Raw genomic sequence first — 21,336 nt, 5'->3', positions numbered from 1 at the left:
GAAACTACTTTACCTGGTTAAGTTTGGTTCATATAGACGACTGGAATTTATATAATGAAATTACAGGTTTTATAAAAAAAGCATCCATAATTTGATGAATTTTTAAGCCAAACACCGATAATTAGTATTAAAAATTCCTTAAAGGCTTCAGTAATTCTCTTGGTGGCTTGAAGCAATTCTTATCTAGATTGGCTTAAAATAGAGTTTAATTGTAGTCCTAATAGTGTTTGCATGTACGATGAGTTACTGACATGATCACGATTCAAATAAATCTCCAAACAATTTTACAAAAAAGAAAAAAACAAAACACTTTATTTTCCACAAGGAAGAGCAATAGGAAAAATTAAATCATTTCCCACATATTGTTTTCTTAAAACAGAGCCTACAAGGACATATTCAGCACCAAATAAAACAGGGAAAAAAGAGAAATTACAAACAGCCATAGAATATAATCTATAAAGCAAACATTTAATATTGCACTTTGTTTTGCTAACGTTTTGGATTTTATTTTTCCTAATTGCAAAATCAGGAATCTATCTTGAATACTGGAATACAACTGTGAACCTCACATCTTATGTCAGGAATTGACCAATATTTAGAAAAGAGTAAAGTAATGCCTCTAAATAAGAAAGTAAAGAAATAGTTTAATGGGGTAAATAAAACTTTATTTGATAAAGTTTTATATATTTAAAATTTAATCACATTTTGTGACCCAGTGCCAATTATCAGAATATTGGTCATTCTCACTTCATGTGTTATTTATAAGAGTATATGGTGATAAGTATTCCAATGCTATGCATATCAACAATTGTTCCCTAGTCAGTTAGACGTAAGAAGAGAGAAAAGAAAAGGGATTTTCAGACAATTCCCCCCCCAACAAAAATAAAACCACCAAATGCCCTTTATGCCAAATATTCCATTAGCTTCTTTTGAGGGGGACATTCACAAAATGATTTAACAACAATAAAAAAATATTTCACCCCCATTTCCTTATTATCTAGTATTAGTTTGCTACGGGAGCCCAAACCCTTTACTGAATCACTTAAAACGCGATTCATTTTTACGCTGGGCTTTCTTCACCCTGTCAGCATTTTTCAAACATGAATTGTCTTCCATGTTTTCTTAAAGGCCACTTATGGAAAAGCCTGTTTGTTTTGTATGAAGCTTTAAGACAGTATTAACCAGGTCAAGCACCAAGCCAGAGTTACTATTATTTTCAGCCACTTTATTAACTGTGGGGTTAAATGGCAGGATAGATGTAACACCCATTTCACACATATGTTGCAACATCACAGATGCTGATTTTCATTAAAAACATCAGAGCTGAATTCCTTCTAAAATAAGACCATCAGTACACTTGGTACCTTGGAGAATGGTTTTTAGGTGTCATCATGAATGCTGGTATATTTGTTAGGAGCCAACTGTAAATTATTTTTAATATAAACCATAATTTACTGATGTGGTTGCTCTTCTTATCTATATATACTCAAAGTGAGTGGTTTCTCATGTTTAGCAAAATGTTCTTTAGGTAATGGAAAAAATACTTTCACTAAAAAAAACCACAAAAATAGAAAACAGTTCTCATTCCAACACATGTTCTAGTATTTGTAATTTTGAAGTTATACACTTTTAGAATAAACTTGGGTTTTCAAGCTCTGAGAAGCTTGAGCAGGACAGGAAATGTATAAATTAAGCTCTCTAATCGTAACCTGAATATATATATATTCCTGCTCATTAAAACACTCTGCACCAGCAAAAATGATTTCCAACATATGTGTTTTGGAGGTAATTAAGTAACTCTGTTATAAAAATAAATGCACTTTCTCCTCCTCTCCAGTGACTGGAAAATCTCCATACTCTTAAAATAATAAAAATAACAGTAATTTTTAAGAGCACAAGCCCTTAACTCTTTGCTGGTGCCTGCCATACTGCCTTTCTTTACTCCATTCTTTGCTCTGCTAGTTTCTTCTTTTATGTAATGATAAAAAGGGAATGTGGGTGGGTTATCACTTTTGTGTATGTCCCTTTTCCAAGTTTCCCTCTCCAAAAAGCCAACCAAACAAACAAACAAACAAAAAAAATAACAGTGCAACAAAACACAAATAGCATTCCAACAGTTTGGCAAGTGATGCGTTCACCTGAGATTAAGTGATTTTAGGCAGTCAGTAACAAAATGCTGCTTTGCTGTAATAGTAGAAAGGCAACAAATTCTTAAAAGAAACCAAGAAGGTATACAATCTTGACACAGTCTCTTATTAGCTTCCTCCTCTTATCTCTTCTCCCACATATCTGTTGCGTATCTACTACAGTAGGCTGCAAAACATACAGCAAGAAGGATTGGCTTGAAGGCATTTGATGTTTGTAAATAAATCCACAATAGGATCCAAGCTGAAGAGGTGATACATGGTCAGCCTAGTAGGACATTTCTGAGCATGTGCATACGCAGGTAAAGTCCAGGCTATATTAAATTAAAAAAAAAAAAGTCAGTGCGTTTTTTTTTTCATGTTAAAGTTTTTTCAAAGCTTTCTTTTGTTCCTTGTTGTGCTGACCACAAACAAGTTTTTAAAGAGTATCAAGAGTCTGGCATAAATGGAAAAAAAAAAAGCTGTAGTGACATCGGAACTGCACAATGTAAGCATTGAGCATGTGCAAATTTTCAAATCAAAAGAAGGAAATCATCCCTCTTTACAACGTGGTGTCTTGACACGTATGACCATAGGCTAAGAAGACTGCTCTTAGTATGTGCCTGTTTTAAAGGAGAAAAGCTTAGATCTTCAAGCATGTTGGAGCAGTCCCAGAATGTTGCTGTAGGCTTCTAAAGCATGATCACTGGTTGTTTCGTGTATTTGCCATTTTTCTGGGCAAAAGCAATTCCACTTCCTCTGAAAACGTGTCTCCAAGATACTTCTCTGTCCTCAGCTGGGAAGAGATACAGTTCGGAACCCACATCAACTTGATTTAACCAAGTGTTCCTTCAACGAGAGGGGCAGGATGGTCTATCATCTGCTGACTGATCAGGATTTGGATCAATCTAAAAAGAAAAGTGAAAAAAAATTACAAAGCTATTTGATAAGGTCTAGTAAAAATGCAGCAATGACTAACATTCTGAGTACCACTGAGGAACTGAATCAGAAAGAACATACACGGCACATAGGGGAGGGGAGAAAAGGATACTAATATTATCTATAAAGTGCCTTTTAATTACTAGACAAATAAAATTTCTAAAGGTATGCCCAAATAGTTTTCTCTCCCAAAAGCTAATGGTAAAATTTTATCAGGGAATGGTGTTTTACTCATCATTTAGTAGTACTGAAGACTCAAATACACAGTGGAGAACATCTTCATAGTAATGATCTCCTTTTGTAAAGTATCCCTTTCATCCTTTACCAAAAAAGTCAACTCATCTCTTTTCTAGGCTTTGGGAAGAATGCAGTTGTGTAAACAGTGTTCTTGGTGCTTATGTGAAGTAATAACCTGTGAATGTAAAACACCAGAGAGGGCCTAGGAAAACTGTGGGTGTCAAGAAATAGCAAAACCCAAAATGCTCTAGAGTCTGCCCACCTTCTCTATGACTAGAGAGACTTTCATATGCACATACATTTAAGCAAAGTGAATGTATTTCAGTTCCTTCTCAGGTACAGAGAGAATGAGCACAGGAAGGGAACTAGTTGGCTTTAATACATTTCTTTTACTGAAATATCCTTTGGACAAGACCCATTTTTATTTGCATTTAAATGTGGCACAATCCAAAGTGCCTCACCAAACTTTAGGTAAAACATGTTTCTGAAGGGAAAAAAGCAATGACTCTTTTAATGACTTAAGAAAAAAACACTTTAATACAATCTAGAACTTCCCCCTTCTATGTGACTATTAACTGAATCACATTCTAAACTAATTTAGGATTTTAAAAGTTCTTAATTCTCTTAATTAGCTCACTTTAAAAGAAGGTAGTAGAATTTTGCGACAAATTGCTTAAAAGTGGATACTGAGATTGCCATTCTTTTAAAATGCCCTTTGTACAGCCAGAGAGCCTCACATCAAATCAGAAGTTACTGACAGAAACAGCATAAAAATATAGTAATGAAATCTGTAATAAGTGGGAGAACATTTTTAGCATATAAGGAAAAATTTTGTGAAATGGAATAGTGGGACAGAAAAATTATGGCTAATCAAGAATTTGCAAGAATTCTAAATATCCTATAAGCAATGAATAAAGTGGATTTTCTGTTAAACCCTCTGGAGGAAAATGGACTCTTCTAGTCATGATGTTAAGGGGGAAAAGCAGCAATTTCTTGAGGAGTGAAGCAATCCCACTTAGGTCTTCTCATTTGGGAGTAATATTTCATTGTTAAATAGCTAAACTATGATAACCAAAAGGATAAGGTTGATTCTAGTGATTTACAAAATTACTTGGCATTATATGGGTGTCAAGGCCAACTTTAAAGCCCTGCACAACATATATTAAGGTGTATCCTGAAGATTCGACTTAACGATCACCTTCTCAGGGAAGCCTTTCCTGCTTTCCAAGGCCTACTGAATTGCTCCTCAAATGAACTGTGTGCATTCTTATCACGTTGTACGGAATATTCTGCTTCTAAATTTGTTCTTCTCATCAGTCTGTGAGCTTCTCCCAAGTAAGAGCCATGTTTTACTCACGTAAGTGCTTAGTGGTCATCAATATGAGATGACTAAAAATAATCAGTGTAGAAATGTTTGTCTACTATGTTTTTACAAATATGTTATTTTCCCCATGACTGGGAATGTTAAAGTATGCAAGAATTAAGAGAATTAAGAGAATAAGAGAAATTCTAGCTACTTTATTAGTTCAGGCTTCCAAAATGGCACTCCTATTGATGCTTTAAAATATGAATCATTCCTTTAACGGGCATTTTGTGAGCACGAGGTTAGATCATTATCCCTCTTTCCCCAATAATACAAGAATCCCACTTATTAAATTTAATCTAATGTTTAATCCTGTTGTTCTAAGGTATGTTTTTCTATTAATATGATGACAATCAAAACCTAACTCTATTTTTAAAAAAGTCTGTAATGCTGTTTCCCAGGAGAGTCAGCCCATTTCAGACTTGCGGATCTGGTGCTTACCTCTGAATAAAGAGGTGGAGGCAAGAACCGAAACTCCTGGATATATGCAAACAGTGGTCCTTGAAGCGCTCTCTCAAAGTCATCACAAGCACTCACTGGTGCAAGATTGTTCCGCCTTTGTTCCTCTGTTACCACTTCTGCATAGCTGGGTGGTGCTGAAGGAAAAAGATACACGCAATTCGAACAGCATGTTCTTATGCATGTCAAAATACACAGAATAGTCGGTATTAAAAAGGAATGTCAAGGTAAAAATAATACTTGTTTTGTGATTAAAACTAGGGGGATATATGTTTTAAATCTAACATTAGGGACACATCTACTTTCTGCAGGTATAGACAAAAATTTATCTAATCATAAAATATTAGAAACAAAATTATGTTCTTGAAAATAGTAAGAGATTAGGCTTAAACATGCATTATCAAATTACCTTCAGGTCTTTCCCGCAGGGATAAACCAAGCCAGTTCATATTCATGCTACACTGGCTGCTTACACTTGAGGTTCTGCTACCAAATGGATGTAGAGGAATGGTACCAATGACAAGTGGCAAATTAAGAAATAAGTCCATAGCTCCAGGAATATCCACATATACCTAAACATTGAAAGGAGATGGTAGGTTTAGAATTACAAGCATTATTTCTTTTTTTAAAAACTAATAACCCAATTTTAATGTTATCTTAGGCCTTCATTTACTTCATTACTTATATATACATATTTGTATATTTACAAGGAAAGTTCCTCCACTACGTATAATACTGTGTAGTACACATTTACATGTGAGGTAAAATTAGTAATTTTAATTCATATTAAAGGCTTACATATATTCGTATATATGATATATAGAATATAAAGACCAAATCCTGCAATAAGATAAAATGTATCCTCATGACTTTAATACTAAACAACAAACCCTTAAATCTATACCTACCATTAGTGAATATTCCACACGAATTATGCTACAGTCGAGGATAGAGGGAGAAACTGGTGGAATTTTCAACAACTTTCCATTCCATGTATCTGTCTTTCCAGATGATAAGGATTCCCCACGCAAGTTAGCCACAAGCTGTTTTACTTCCTTCATTTTCCCTTTGGCATAGAAGGCCTGTGTTTGGTAAATGGCTGCCTTTGGCACTACCATTCGGGAAGAGCAGTTCTCAATCTCAGCAAATATCTGAATTGATTCACCTAGAGGGAAAAAAAATATGTATCTACTGTTAAACAAAAACAAAAACAACCAAACCTCCAAAAATGTAGATTCTTAAGCCAAAGTCTGAAAGTTCAATGGACTAAATGGATGAAGAACAGTCCCAAAAGTGGCAAGTAACTTAGAATTACAAAACTGAACTACTCATTTCTAGTAGCTATTTAAAAATGGACACTACGTTCCCATTTATGAACAAAAACTGGGTTATTTTACCAAAGAATACTGCATTATGTTTGCATTTAGTAGAAATACTATACATTTATACCCAAAAGCTAGGTGAAGAAAGATCGTTTTCTGTGGGAATCCATCTCATACATACCTGGGGTATAGCCCTTCCTTTCGATTTTGGCACTTAAGGATATTGGGCCTGAGGTACAGAACCAGCAACAGAGAGTCTTTTCTTTTGTGCCTGCTTGGGGTGACTGCAAGAAATAAATTTAGAGGAAAAGGTCAGTGCACAAATTAGGACAGTGTAACAGAATGTTTTAAAATCCTAAATTTTTGGAGAAATAAAATTAAAAGCAGTGTTGCTTTTTTCCAAGTGTACTCAAATATACTTTTCAAAAAACCAACCAATGGCTTCTGAATTATACAATTGTCTTTATGTAAATCTCCATCCAGTTAAAAAAGAAAGGGTACAGGGCTTAACATCATACTCCATAAACACAGCTTTAGCTTACGCTATTTACATATACAGTAATTAAAAACAAACCAACCAATCAGACAAACAAACAAAAAAACCCTTTCCACATTCCACTTAAACTGCCTTAAAAAGGCAGTTTGGAAAGCAACTTGGTTATAATCCCAAATGTTAACATCTTTCTTCGAGAATGTAAAAATCAGTTATGTGAAAAAAGGAAAACTCTCATTTTTAAAATTCTTCTTTGCTTAAAGATGTTATCATTTGTTTAAACCAAATAAAGTTTTTAAAGTCAAATTTGAATCTCGTGAAAAAATGCAATTAAAAAGGATTTCTTTTAAAATAGAATTGTTTTCTCATGAAAGTGACAGTCTCCCCATCATTTGACAACTATCCCTATATTGGAATAAGCAATGCAGTCCAAATTTTAGATCATGATCTTTTCATGGTAAGTGATATTGTCTTATAATAATAATTGATAATACTGTTCCTCCTCCACTAAAATTACCCAGGGAACAGGTCTATTTTTTGTTGTTCTGTTAACTTCAGAGTGAGTTATTTCAAACCATATGCTGTTTTTACTTTTAAAATTTTCTTAAAGTTGTTACAATGTCAGAAAATATGAGCATATTCTTTACTAATTTGTATGCTCGACTGTATTTTTAAAAGTAAATTAATATTTATGGAATTTAAAATCACTATTTTAAAATTATACAGATTGCATAGTTTAGGTGATTATTCTTTAGTATTTATATTGCCAAAAACAAAGAATGAAGAATTCAGTCAGTTCTTACCAGTAATGAAGGAGTGTTGATATCTATATGTTCAAAGACTGTAAATTCCTTCTTTAATTTTACTGGTAGAAGCCAAGGCCTGTGCAATTCGGCTTTCACCCAATAGCGCACACTGCCATGTCGGCCTTCGAATGAGGTAGCAAGTGGTCTGTGCAGAATATAAAGTTCAATATATTAATTTTATACCTCTTTTTAATAATTATACAGTAGGTCAGCATAGAAGTGTTACTATATTGCACTGTTTATATATCAATGAGGTATCAAACAGAATTTTTTTAATTTCCAAAGGGATAAGTCACTGGGGAAAAAAACTTGTTTTCCAAAAAAACAACAGCTAACACTAAAGTATTACAGAAATTTTGCTTTAAAAAGCCAGAAGAATACAATCCCTTTAAACTAAGAAGAGGCTGCTTTTAATGCTGGTGGCAAAATTATGAAAGTTTGGAAATCAACTCTTTTTTTAAAGATTTTATTTATTTATTTGACAGAGAGAGACAGCCAGCGAGAGAGGGAACACAAGCAGGGGGAGTGGGGGAGGAAGAAGCAGGCTCCCAGCAGAGGAGCCTGATGCGGGGCTCGATCCCAGAACGCCAGGACCACGCCCTGAGCCGAAGGCAGACGCTTAACGACCGCGCCAGCCAGGCGCCCCTGGAAATCAATTCTTGAAAGGTCGAAAATTTAATTTAAAAACAAAGTTAAGAATGGTTTTAGTATTTCTACTGAGAAATTCTACACACTGGCTAAGAATTATCTTTTTTTTTTTTTTTTAAAGGTTTATTTATTTATTTAACAGAGAGAGACAGCCAGGGAGAGAGGGAACACAAGCAGGGGGAGTGGGAGATAAAGAAGCAGGCTCCCAGCAGAAGAGCCTGACATGGGGCTCGATCCCAGAACTCCGGGATCACGCCCTGAGCCGAAGGCAGACGCTTAACAACTGAGCCACTCAGGTGCCCCAAGAATTATCTCTTTTTATAGTAACTAATTAAGAAGGTCCAGAAAATGCCTGGAATAGTTGTTATAACAATTTCAAAAATTTCACCTTTTATAAAGTCTGAAAATCTAAAAAGCTGCTTTTCCATTTCCTAGTTTTCTCATGTTCTGACTCTTTTTGGCCATGTTTTCTAACTTTACAGGCTTAAAAAGAGAAAGAAACATTTCTATTAATCTGTATCAAGAGAATCAGAGCTGGTTTTCAACTCTCCCAGATTTTATTAATTGTGGAAGGTTTTACTTCAGTGAGTTAGTCTCTTTTTCATAGTTTCATTAGAAAAATGCCCATTGTTCAGTTATTTACAAGGTAAAGTGCTAACTTAAATTGGCATGAGAAGTAGTGGTGTTTTTACAGATTTTTTTGCATTTTAGACTCCTGCATTAATGTGTATAGCACAGAAAAATAAAAAGCAGTATTTATGTTAGTCTTCCAGAGTCTATTTTAAATGACTTTGGTTTATAGATAGAATTTTTAAAAAAATAATTATGTCCATCCTTAAAACGATTCAGACCCAATATTAGCATTATATTCACAGATGTGGAGTATTTCTCTTAAAAGTAGATTAGGGCATTACACATTTAAAATGATGTTAAGCAATATAGTAAATAGAACACTCTGAAAATACCATTTATGAATTCTATCCACAAAGAACAACTCAAGTACTAGAATTAACAAAGATACTAAGAAAATTTGGGGGGGTATAATCTCTTCTAACAGTCTATTTTTACATTAAGAATAAACCACTTTCCTTTTTCCATGCTATATTCCTTGCTTTATATTCAGTTATCTGACGTGTGTTTCCTTTTTTTTTTTTTTTTTTTTTTAAGATTTTATTTATTTATTCGACAGAGATAGCCAGTGAGAGAGGGAACACAAGCAGGGGGAGTGGGAGAGGAAGAAGCAGGCTCATAGCAGAGGAGCCTGATGTGGGACTCGATCCCAGAACGCTGGGATCACGCCCTGAGCCGAAGGCAGACGCTTAACCACTGTGCCACCCAGGCGCCCCTGACGTGTGTTTCCTTTTAAGTCCAGGTCACAGTATTAACTTGTGTGACTTTTTCAGTAGCTCTTTGCACAGAAGCTACTGAATTCATATCAAAAGAACATCACTTCCAAAGTTAGGATATTCCTAATTAATTTTATCTTTTTACCTTACTGTTGGTTAGCATTAGCAGAAAAGATAAAACACTGGATTTTTATAACTTACTGAATAAGAGACTTGATAAGTTCTGTTTCTGCTTATGTCAACTGATGATTAAGTATAAAGTGCTTACTTTCTGACTAGCACCTTCTAATTCACTCACGGTACATGAAATACTATTCAAATTTTAAAGACTTCCTAGATTTGGAGACAGAGTACTAAGAATTGGGCTTTGCTTTGTATAATTTTGCCAGGCTACATTAAAAAGCAGCTTCTTTTTTTTAGTGTATTGTTTTCCTCTAGCAATATTCAGTGATGAAAAGGGTTTTTTTTTTAAACTAAAAGTATTTAAATTTAGAAAAATTTTAACTTTAAAAGAACGGAGGTTTATGAAAAATGCCTGTTACTCATAATACTTACGTCTGTGGAAGCTCGAAGCTGAATGCATATTCATGCCTTCCTGAATGAATAGTGTTGAAGCCTTCTTCTGAATTATCATCATCTAAAACAAACAGAAAAAGAAAACGAAAGACGTAATATTAAACCTTTACACAATCTTCCTGGTGGCAATACTTTAAAGGTACTCCTATAATAATTAAGGCCACAAGCTTTGGAGTCTGAGAGATCTTAATTCTAACTTCTGTCACTTCCTCTGGGTGAACTAGGAATCCCAAGTCTTCTGTTGCCTCATCTGCAAGATGGGGATAATCAATACATAAAACCTTAAAGGCAGTTTTTTAATGGTAAATGACCCAAACTGTAAAGCATCTGTATCAGTATAGTATATGCTCAACAAGAGTCAGAGCTCAAATCTCTCGGTTATCTTTGTCTCCAATGGTTGAGTTTGTCAGTTTTGATGCAGATGACAGAAATGTTACAGTTCTAAAACCATTAGAAAACTTCGTCAAATGAAGTTAAAAAGAAAAAAGGAACAGTGATTTTAATGTCAGTTTCAGAGCTAAAAATAGAAATTCTTTATAGAACCTGAAATGATCACACTAAGTTTGTCCTAGCAACAGCTAAAAATTTGCATATAAAAATTTATCTTAAGATTTAAAAGGTGCCTGCTTACTGGGAAACAACACTGTTCCACATCCTTGCAAAATGAACTCTCATTAGGTTGTTTCCAATTGCTGGAAGAGTGACTTTTCATTTTAGAACCAATTTTCTTTAGGCCAAGTATTTTTAAAATTTCTCCAAAATATATATATTTAACGAAAATGTGGGAGGGGATTCTGGATTCTTAAAATGACTTTTATTTTAGCCTTGAGTAGATAGTATAATTACATAAATGTCTTACTGATGTAGTTTTTCAGTGTAGAAGCCAACATTAACCATGAGAGTAGATGAAATTGGTATTACCATTTTAACTTTCCCTCACCAAGTATTGAAGATACACAACGTGATGCTTCCCTTACATCAAAAGAGGAAAGGGGGACAAGGGGGTCTAGACGTGGGTACTTTTATTCAGAAACCACGACGATTTCCTTTTATCTCAGTTCTATTTTCCTTGCCCCCCCTCCATGCAAATCCTCCGAACGAATTTCAGCACGGAAAACTGACTGGTGAGTTGGGGGCCATTTAAAGTCGCTCCCCTCGAAGGCGCCCAAAGTTTGCCTCCCTCTCCTTTTCTTCCCTTCTTGCTCCCTTTTTGTGCCAGCTCAGCAGTCTCATTGAGGCGAGCGGCAGCGGCGACGGCCTCGCCGTGGTAAACAAGTGCCGGGCTGTCAATCAAGAACTAGACCGGAGCAGGAGAGGACCGGCCTAAACCGGCGCGAGCAGATCCCAGCCGGCCCGCCCGCGCGCCGCCGCCGCCGCCGCCCGCGCGCTCCGCTATACATACGGCATACGTCGCGCGGCGCTCGCGCTCGCGCTCGCGCAGCCTAGCCTGCTGGACTGGGGGCGGGGCGACCGCACGGCGGCGCTTCCGCTTTACACGCCCCAGCCGGTGACCGGTTCGATCTGGCTCGGGCCACCCTGACACCTTTACAGTTGCGGTGAGGGAAACTAGGGCGGGGGGAGAGGGGCCAGAGCTGCACAGTCTCTGGGAAACAATGGGGAGGGGTGACAGAATACTCGCGGGGCCCCCACCCAGCTTTCCATGTCAGTATCACTTTTCCTTCCCCTCCTGGCCAGCCTTTACGGTCTGTCCCCTCAGGTCAAATCAAGGTAGCCGGTCTGGTGACTGCAGAGGTCGGGAAACACGCTTTGTTCCAACTAAGAGGAAATGAGCTTTTACAGAAGCCACCTGACATCTTCCAGCCGAAAAGCAAGAACATGGGGTCCTGCTAACCCTGCCTACCCAAGTTCCTCCAGAATAGGTTTGTCAGCTAAAGTTACGCCCAGGGGCCGTTCGGCACCTGTAAAGCCAGCAAGAGCTTCTCCCTGTCTATCTGCTGAAACCCGAGATCGCTTCTTTCTGGGACCTCAAGCAGGCCAAGGTGAGGGGCGACAACATTCTGTGACAAGAGCCACGGCGCCTCCAGAAGCTGCGGGAGGGACGTGAGTAGGGGCGGGGACAGTCACTCTGGAGGGACCTTTACCGGCGCACGCCGGTTCCAAGCCTCGCCCCAACCGGCGCCGAGCCCACTCTCCCCACCCGCCCGCGCCCAATCCAATCAGAGCCTGGCATCGCCTTAGCAACAGGCTAACAAACGCGGCTCCGCCTATCGCCGGGCGCCCGGGGCGGGGTCTCAGATACCAGGCTAGTTTGAGAGGTCCCACTTTTAAGTCATTGAAACTATTCCAGCTAAGAGCTCGTCCACGCTTTGCAGGGGTTGAGGGGCATCTCGTGGGGGTACAGGGTTCATAGTTTCCTTTACCATGAAACCATGGGACAACTAATGAAATTGTGTTTGTCCCCGTAAGTCGTTACTCTACTTTTAGCCCATTGCAAGCCTCAATTCCGTCAAAACCTTTGTTTCTTATGCATTTTATAAAAAGCTGCAATGTCCAGAAAGGTTCAAACACAAACTCATGTGTCTGCTTTTCAACAAATACCAAGGCTGTCATTCGGCATTTGCATATCTTTTCAGTATTACTGCTTGGAAAGATTAACTAAATCTTTCCAAGGGTGCAGATTACCTATGGGTAATTGTGAAAACCCAACTAAAGAACTGATTTCATCTTCATATTTAAAAAAATGAATTACATGCCGTAACTCAAAGCATCCTTCATTTCGACACTTGTCTTAGTTCAATTAGCACTTCCTCAGGGATGTGTATTTTTTAATATTAAAAAAGGTTAAAGATGTGCTGTACTTTTTTGAAAAATCGTCAACATTTGAACTAAATACTGCATTAAAAAGGAGAAGCATAAAATTACATAACCAGTTTTAACATTATATTCTTCTTGGGCTAGGAATTAAGTCATCGCCACCACCTGACGCGTGTAACCAATCTGCTGAGAGCAGAACAAGCGCCCCTCCTCACCACCCCCCAGAACTGGTCCGAAACAGGATTGAACCGCTTCTAACAAAGGGTGGAAACTTAGAAAAACAAGCTTAGAGTCTCCTATATTTCCACAATGTAATCATTTAAACAATAGATTGGAAATCTCAGGACCCCTTCTCCCCTTGACAACCCTTTATCTCCCTTTTCTAACCAAAAATCAAATCCAGTGTGCCGAATACTTTTCAATTCCATTTGACTGGCACGGGTTTCATTGAATGCACGTTCCAAAGTTAGGCATCATACTCAGAAAAGAAAATTACTGACCCGAAATGGTTTCTAAAACTGATCTGAAACCCATCATAATGATAGACAGTGTCCTTTAAGACAGAGAATACTTGATGTAAATTTATAAAGGACCTGGAGAGAATAGGGAAAAAACACGTGGGGTGTTGATTCCATATGTCAAAATAAGCCACAGAAATCCTTTATCAAAGAACAGTGATGAATTCTTTAAAGTATTTTGCGTGTCAATATTAAAATGAAAACCACCTATTAACCCACTTAATGTTATTCCATTTCTTCACTGAAGCTTAGTTTTTAAGAGCTAAGATTGCAGAGTGCAAGGAGAAAATCGAATATTGGACTGCAGATTTGAAAACTTATTAGTAAAATCACTGAATGGGATTTAAGTAGAATTTACAAGTAAGGTAGAAAGGTATTGCAAGTGCGTATGGCACAGACGAAGCCGGGTATAGAGGTAGCTGAATAAGTGCAGTTTGCAGTCACTTTGCAGATGCCTGCATGCATTACAGCTTAACACACGATGAATGTCAAGGAGAACCCAAATCTTCCAACTTTGCTAATCTTTATCTAACTGCTATGTGTTATGCCAGAAGTAGAATTATATTAATTCAGAAAAATTGAAAAGGTATTTTCCCAAAGAAAACCAGATCTAATGACTTCTGGATAATATAAAAACTTACCTCTTTCGTGTCCAATTAAGATGTCTTTATGGTTGAAATATTCTACTTCTTCAGTGTAATTCTGGGTATAGGCAGTATTGGAGCCGGCGTTTCTTGATTCGGTCCAGCGTACTTTCGCATGTCCTCTTGCATGAATTTTAAGAGATTTTACTCTGATTTCCCCAGTAACTTCTAAATTCACCCTTCCTGAGACTGTATCCCCACTAGAATACACAGGGACATTGCTGTCATTAAGACAGTCAAAGCTTATTGTCAAACTCTTCACCTTTCCCAGCACCATGTTTATAACAAAATCTATAAAAATATAATGTAAGACAAAAAAGTCAAGATCACATATAAAATGTGATCTTCACCTAACACTGATCGAGGTCTTTGCCGTGCAAAAAGCTTGCAGGCAAGATCAGTGATTCTTTACAAATAGTTCATTGAGATTTCTTAAAAAGTCAGGGCAGCAGAGAGGCTGCCGCTCCACGATCCTGCTAGTCTCAGTGGTCTCCTTACAAAGACGGGCGGCTGGAGGCTGCCAGCTCACTTTAAGAGCAGCTTTGTGAAAAACAACCCCAGTGCGCATGCGCACGCCGCGGCTGCTGTCCGCCCTCTCTGCGCGTCCCCTCCCGCGCCCGGCTCGCTCCCTCGCTCGCTCGCTCGCGGGTACAGTAGGTGTACAGCCAAGGGAAGAAGACACTGGGGCTGTCGGGAGGCTGAACCTGACTTCTCTTCATTGTGGGCTCCTATTGGTAGGCAGGCTACCGTAAACCCTCGACGTGCTATCTGGAGCTCCTTACCGAGCACACTCTAGTAGATAATGAAAGAGTAGGGCGTTAGGGGACAAGGGCTGGGTGGGAAGCTGTTTGCAAAGCCAAGTAAGGATAAACTGCTGAGTGACCAGCCCGACGCGTGCGTTACCGGCACTGCAGGGTTTTGCCCACTACTTGGATGGAAGGTGGAAGAAGTGATGTGTGAAGACAGATGGGGGAAGGGGAGAAAGAAACCGGTTGGGCAAGCGGCTGGTATAATCTAACGAATTTCAAAAGAAAACGTAATAAAAACCAGACAAGAAATAATGTTCGTAGACAAGAGCATTCTTGGCTTGGATTTTTAAAAAGACCAGTGCGTTGTAGGCAGTATGGTAATGAACTCAGGCGAGGCCAAAGGAACCTTACAAGAGAATACTATAAGGAGGAAGAAAGAGAAGCAACCATAATTTCATCAGTAGATTTTTTTTTTTTTAAATCAGTAGGTTTTATTTTCTCCTCAACTGTTTTTTCTTCCATCTTCTAATTAGATAGCAACGAAAAGCTACCAAGTTGTTTGCATGATGACACCAAGGGGAAAAAGGCCGGACCACTTCCTAAAAGGAAGAAAAGAGACTTTTTAAAGATACCACCTACAGCTAGATGTGCAGTGTATGACATGATTACAACTCCTGTGTCCAGAAGATTAAAAATAGAGTTCGGCCTAAAAAAGTACCACCTTATAAGAAGCAGCATGACACAGTGTTTTAGTTGACATCTTTCTCACAACATAAGAGAAAAAATCTTTGTTAGAAATTAGTGAAGCCTATAAGATGGGTTTTAAAAAAGCATGATTTGGCATATCAATAAAGCTTAGTTTTGTAAACTTCTAATATTAATTTTTACAAGGCCAATAGCCTTAGACTGTTCAACATAGTAATTCTCATAATACATCTTAAAGACAAGTACATTTATCTCTTTATTGTGAACATTTTGGTAACAAATGGCAATGTTTTCATAAAATCACGGGGATTCAAGGTGTAGCAGCATACACTTTTCTAGATTTTTGAAATCAACAGAAATGTTTCTAAGAGGGAAATATAGAAGAAAAAATATGAATCTGGAACTATATATTTATAAACAAATACACTTTAGAAGATTTTTTGACTGTACTCATTGGTCTTGCTGTTTTCTTGCTTTGGGGGGAAGATACAATTTTATTTAGTTGGATTTTAGTTGACAAGGCAGTTATCTTGGACTTAGCATTATATATAAATATGCAAACAATTTGGAGAGTTAATGGGCAGGCCATTTATTTCTAATAGAGTTTAGATGGTTGTGTTTAAAACTGTATTTGAGTGGGGAAAATAGTTTTTTTCCTCCTCTTGGTTGACACCTGGTGGAAATTGTAGTTGTTCAAGTGCTTGGGATCTTGTACCAGCTTTGGTAACAGATATACTGCTTGGGTTTTTTCGCCACCTAGTGGTAAAATGGTGAATTTGCTAAAATGTCCCCTTCTCAGCAAGGTCGAATGGTATTTATTAAGCATTCAAATGACATAGGACAAAAAATGGATATAAAAGTGCAGTGGACAATGAGGCGTTCATTAATAAATTTGTTTTGAATTCCTAAGGGCTAATGAACAATATCTGAATTCTTCAGAATTTTTAGTGAACATTTTCTAGTTGGAACATAACTTATTTCTGAAAAATTAAGAATCAGCTGTTTAAATAAGCTAGAATTGCATTTAATCAGAAAGAACCCTAAGAGATTTACTTGTAGTTTGGAAAGTTGTTTTACCATATTAAATGATTCATTCCTGTAACTATAGTGCATTATTCCTTCTCTTTGAAGCTTCTAGGATATTATAAATTATTGCCTTTATTATTTACTTTGCTTTTTCTCTTTATGCCCTTTTTAGTATGTCTTCCTAAACACTTTGGTACCCGACAAGTTGCCAGGAAATTTTTATCCCCTGTCATTTTTACCTAAGATCCTACTAACTTATCTTAATTATCACCTTTCTTTACTTTGGTTTTAGTCACATAACTATTTCTTAAGTGTATAAACTTGAGTTTACTTGCTTCATTTTGTTTACCTACTATTTATTCCAACTATGGAAACACCAGAAACAACAAACAACAAACAGACAACTCTGGCACCTTTAAATTCCTGTTTATGTTTTATTTTTTAAAAAGTTTATTTAAGTAATCTCTACACCCAACATGGGGTTCAAACTCACAATCCTGAGATCAAGAGTCACATGCCCTTCTGACTGAGCCAGCCAGGCGCCCCTATGCTTTCCTGTCTATAAGAAAAAAAAAAAACAAAAAACAACACAACACTTGGACGAAATTTTGGACTAAATGTTTTCTTTCCTGACTTTCGTAACCTCCCCTTTTCAAAACTCCTTGTCTAAAAATCTGCCCTTTAGATAAGTTGAAATGTTGTACTGTAGCTGTTATCTTGGTCTTCTGGACTTGTCTCACTAGGCCCTTATTGTATTTTGCTCTAAGTTTAAGCTATTCATCTTTACCACCAAGGCTCTTTCCTACTGCACCCCAGCCTACGTCTCATATGCCATCTCCTCCTACTCATCTGCCTCCAGCTCTCTATACTCCTGTCAAGTACATCTTCTGTCCCCTTTGTTAGCCTGTCTCGCTGTTGCCAATGTGAAGTTACATGCTGCTTTTTGTGCCCAGAACAACATCCCACTGCTGTTATCTCCTTTCCCTTCTTCTAACCCTTCTACTAGACTCAGTTGGCACAACTGAATAAAATTCCAAGTAGACAGAGTAACTAGCACCTCCTTCCCTTTTTATAGCTTTGTCAGAGCTTAAATAGAAATGTCTTTACGGTATTTGTTTCTTGGATTTGAAATCCAACGGCTTTTGCATTTACTGTACAAAGGATTAAACTCAATCTCAAGAACTTTGTCTAAAACTGACAAATGATCATCACTAGCAAGATATTTAATATTGATGTGGTATGTAAAAATTACTGCCAAGTCTGAAGTTTTTCACATATCAAAATGCTCAATATTATTATTGAAAAAAAAAGGCAAGCCATCTCAACTGAAAGTTTTGGTGTATGGTTGTAAAAAAAACCATATGAGCAGTCTTTAAAAAAAAATATGAAATCCATGGTTAATCCTTATTTCAGCTAACACTTGATAGGCTTAAATACTGTAGAACTAGGGGCATTTTGTTTTTGTTTTTTTTGTCTTAATTTTTTATTTCAAGATTTTTAAACTCTGACTTAATTCTTTCTTTATTCAAGATTTTTATAAAAATTTATTTGAGAGAGAGAGAGAGAGAGATATCACGAGCAGGGGAAGAGTCAGAGGGAGAGGGAGAAGCAGACACTGGATGAGCGGGGAGCCCTATGTGGGGCCTGGTCCTGGGACTCGAAGATCATGACCCGAGCTGAAGGCAGATACTAGCAGACTGAGCCACTCAGGTGCCTCTGACTTAACTCTAGTATCTTCAAAATGCAACAATGACTTTGGTGTGGAGACTGGAGGCAAGATTTGGTATATTATTAGTAAAATGAGTGAGGTTTTTTTATATTTGGTAATTATATGGTATGTTTGTTATATTTTTCATACTTAATGGACATTTAACTGTGTGGTGAATTTCATCATAAAATTCAGTACCAAATTTCCCACGTCAAGATATAGTGTGATATGTATTATGTGAACACCGATTAATCTTTCATTTTTGATTTCTTGATTTAAAATAAAGTCATCCATACTTCTATACACCCAGAGATACCACTGTTAACATTTTGTTACATTTCCATCTAGGTGTACAACTGATAAAGAAAATCATTGCCTGTGAAGCAAAGACAATGTTTCATATCACTAGAACATTTTTGACCACAGATTTAATTAGTGGCTTCAAGGGAAAAATCTCTTGAATGAATTTGTAACACGTAGGTCCTGCTAAGTTAGATGATTTGGTAAAGTTTATTTATCCAGCCCTGAGTGGCATTGGGCCTATGGAAAGGATCAGAAATGCTAAGTTCCTTTTTTTTTTTAAGGTTTTATTTACTTATAAGATTTATATATTATAAGATTTTATATATTTATAAGATGTGGGGCTTGATCCCAGGATTTGGGGATCATGACCTAAGCTGAAGACAGACGTTTAATCAACTGAGCCACCCAGGTGCCCCAATGCTAAGTTTCTTTTCTGAACTATTTTATGACTTTTGACCAGGCACAACTTTATGTGATGAGGGTTAAAAAAAAAAAAATCTAATTATGATAACAAATATTTTCTGATGGATATTGAGTTTTAGTGGCAAAGTATAATTGAATGCAACCAGTTCTCAGTTTTTTACCTCAAATTCATATTATGCGAACTGGGATTTCATATTTGATATGTTATTTAGAGAATGTTGTTTTTCCAGTCATCTACATTTTTCCTATTGATGAAGAGGATCATTATTATTGGTGATTTTTAAAACCTAAAACTTGGGGTGCCTGGGTGGCTCAGTTGGTTAAATGTCCAACTCTTGATTTCCTCTCAAGTCATGATCTCAGGGTTGTGAGTTTGAGCCCAGCATCTGGCTCCATGCTGGGTGTGGAGCCTGCTTAAGATTCTCTCTCTCCCTCTCTCTGCACCTCTACCCCACTTCTCTCTCCCTCTCTCCCTCCCTCTCTAAAAAACAAACAAGCAAACAAAAAAACCCCAAAACTTGTTGTTTACTGTCACTATTTTTTCAATACTGTTTAATGGAAGCATTTTCCAAGGGTCTGCTATGTAAAGTTAGGTTTGTTTATTGTCGTTAATTATTGTATTTATGCTATCATAACTTAAAAACTGTATGAGAGAATTATTGCTTGTCATTCATCTGAAGCAGCTCAGTTTTTATGTTACTATTTTTCCTGTTGTTGAGGAGTTTTACTGGCTACCGCTTTGAAGAAGTAGCTGTGACAAGGAAGTGTTTGTTGGGAAAATCTGTAAGGAGGAGGGGCAATTTAAGTTTAAAATTTTGCTGGGGATTCAGTGTCTCCAGAATTCTAAGTGTTTCAAATGACCTTTTGTTTCAGGGTCAGGAAACAGGTTAGATGATAGCTAAACTTTAAATCACACATTCAATCTGTGTCTTAGTAAATTCACATGTGGCTAATCAGCAATTGGTTTTATATTTTTTGTTTTTACAACATGAACATTTTTTTTAGTTCATGTATTAACTACTTAAATCAATACATTTCAGTGGAAACATGAGGCAACTGAAATTTTCTGCCCCAAATTGATATGTAATTGATATAATTCATTGGTAATTGATTTTTGTAGTCATGTATGAATTTGAAATTATTTTGCTGTGGAGAATCTGATTGCTTTAATATTTTGGACTTTGAAACATATGAAGATTTTTGTAGACATGAACTGCACATGCTGTTGTAAAGATGCACAAAGCAAAGTGTCTGCAGTGAGGAACAGAATTAAGTCATGAATAATTTACAAATTGAAATAATATAATCTGTCTTGGTCTTTAGAAAGTAGGAGTAATGCTTTGGTAAAGCCAAAATAATTTTGTAAGGTATGGGTTAAAGGCAAAATTTGGAAGCCAGAGTAGATTGCATTTTATGTAATAATTTTAATATTCAAATCAAAACTTTTACACTCTTACAAATAAGGAACACTTCATGTCTACCAGAGGGCCCCTTGAATAGGGAGAAGCATTTTAACTTTAATTTTTCATTTATTCTTATCTTTTGCTATCATTTGAATTTCTTTTGGTGAAACCTGCTAGAAGTCCTCGGAAAGGTGAATGTATAAGAAGACTCTGAACTGACCTGGCCCCCTCTCTTAGGTCTTTCTGCAAATGAAGAGGAAGGAGAGAAGAACCTTTAAGGGAGAGTCACTTGATAGACAAGTGGCCAGTGGGAGATTGCTGAAGGGAAAGAATGATTGTAAAATAGAGTCATGATCCTAAAGAGGGTAATATGGGAAAGAACAAAAGACAATGCTCTTTTTGTTTCTACTGCTACACTTTCTCATCTTCACGAACCTCAATGATTTTGTGTTCTAATCACATTGTTTTTTTTTTCAGTCTGTCTCTGATGTTCACTCCAAATGAAATGATATGAAATGAAAGGAGGTGTTGGCTGCTGGGTCGGAGACAGTGGTGGCCAGTCATTAGAGGACAAAGCTGGTTAAGTGAACTATGGGAAAATCACCAAAACATGGGTAAGAAAGACCCATCAGAGAGTGGTGTGAGGGTGAAGGGCAAGAGATCTGTCTCCTGATGGATATGGGGACAGAGAAGGATGACAGAGAGAGAGAAGGATGAGAGAGTGAAAGAGGTTGTCTTTATAACAACCAGAATACTAGCATATTTTATGG

General features: G+C 37.1%; 1 protein-coding gene and 1 long non-coding RNA gene across 4 annotated transcripts in view; one reads left to right on the top strand and one right to left on the bottom strand.

Annotated features, from left to right (window-relative positions):
• Positions 1–282: 282 nt before the first annotated feature.
• On the bottom strand, positions 283–14,773 carry ARRDC3 (arrestin domain containing 3). 3 transcript variants are annotated; one of them, XR_006779391.2, is made up of 8 exons: positions 14,247–14,773; positions 10,292–10,373; positions 7,740–7,887; positions 6,625–6,727; positions 6,030–6,286; positions 5,531–5,693; positions 5,104–5,296; positions 283–3,031 (listed from the first exon to the last, which is right to left on the bottom strand). XR_006779391.2 is itself a non-coding variant. In XM_045796284.2 (8 exons), the coding sequence occupies exons 1-8, from the start codon at positions 14,524–14,526 to the stop codon at positions 2,975–2,977; spliced, it is 1,245 nt and encodes a 414-aa protein (XP_045652240.1). In that variant the 5' UTR covers positions 14,527–14,772; the 3' UTR covers positions 283–2,974. The 3 variants fall into 3 exon arrangements, 2 of the variants coding, with proteins under 2 accessions (XP_045652240.1, XP_045652241.1); XM_045796284.2 differs by having other exon boundaries at positions 5,104–5,258; positions 14,247–14,772; XM_045796285.2 differs by lacking the exon at positions 7,740–7,887 and having other exon boundaries at positions 5,104–5,258; positions 14,247–14,281.
• Positions 14,774–21,049: 6,276 nt separating this feature from the next.
• LOC123791476 (uncharacterized) overlaps positions 21,050–21,336 on the top strand; it is a 507,626-nt gene continuing 507,339 nt past the window's right edge. The window contains exon 1 of the long non-coding RNA XR_006779388.2: positions 21,050–21,180. This is a non-coding gene — a long non-coding RNA (uncharacterized LOC123791476). The remainder of the gene's footprint in view (positions 21,181–21,336) is intronic.

The sequence above is a fragment of the Ursus americanus genome, chromosome 5 (genome assembly GCF_024610735.1).
Source record: "Ursus americanus isolate L20-20 chromosome 5, mUrsAme1.1.p, whole genome shotgun sequence".
NCBI classification, from domain to species: domain Eukaryota; kingdom Metazoa; phylum Chordata; class Mammalia; order Carnivora; family Ursidae; genus Ursus; species Ursus americanus.
Note: the sequence above shows the minus strand (reverse complement) of the source record. Positions and strands in the feature narration are given on the sequence as shown.

Coding starts and splice junctions, on each gene's coding strand:
- ARRDC3 (XM_045796284.2), bottom strand. CDS start 14,526: ATGGTGCTGGGAAAGGTGAAGAGTTTGACAATAAGCTTTGACTGTCTT. Junction 10,374..14,246: donor CTTAATTGGACACGAAAGAG/GTAAGTTTTTAT, acceptor TGTTTGTTTTAG/ATGATGATAATTCAGAAGAA. Junction 5,259..5,530: donor CCTGCGGGAAAGACCTGAAG/GTAATTTGATAA, acceptor TTTTTCCTTCAG/CACCACCCAGCTATGCAGAA.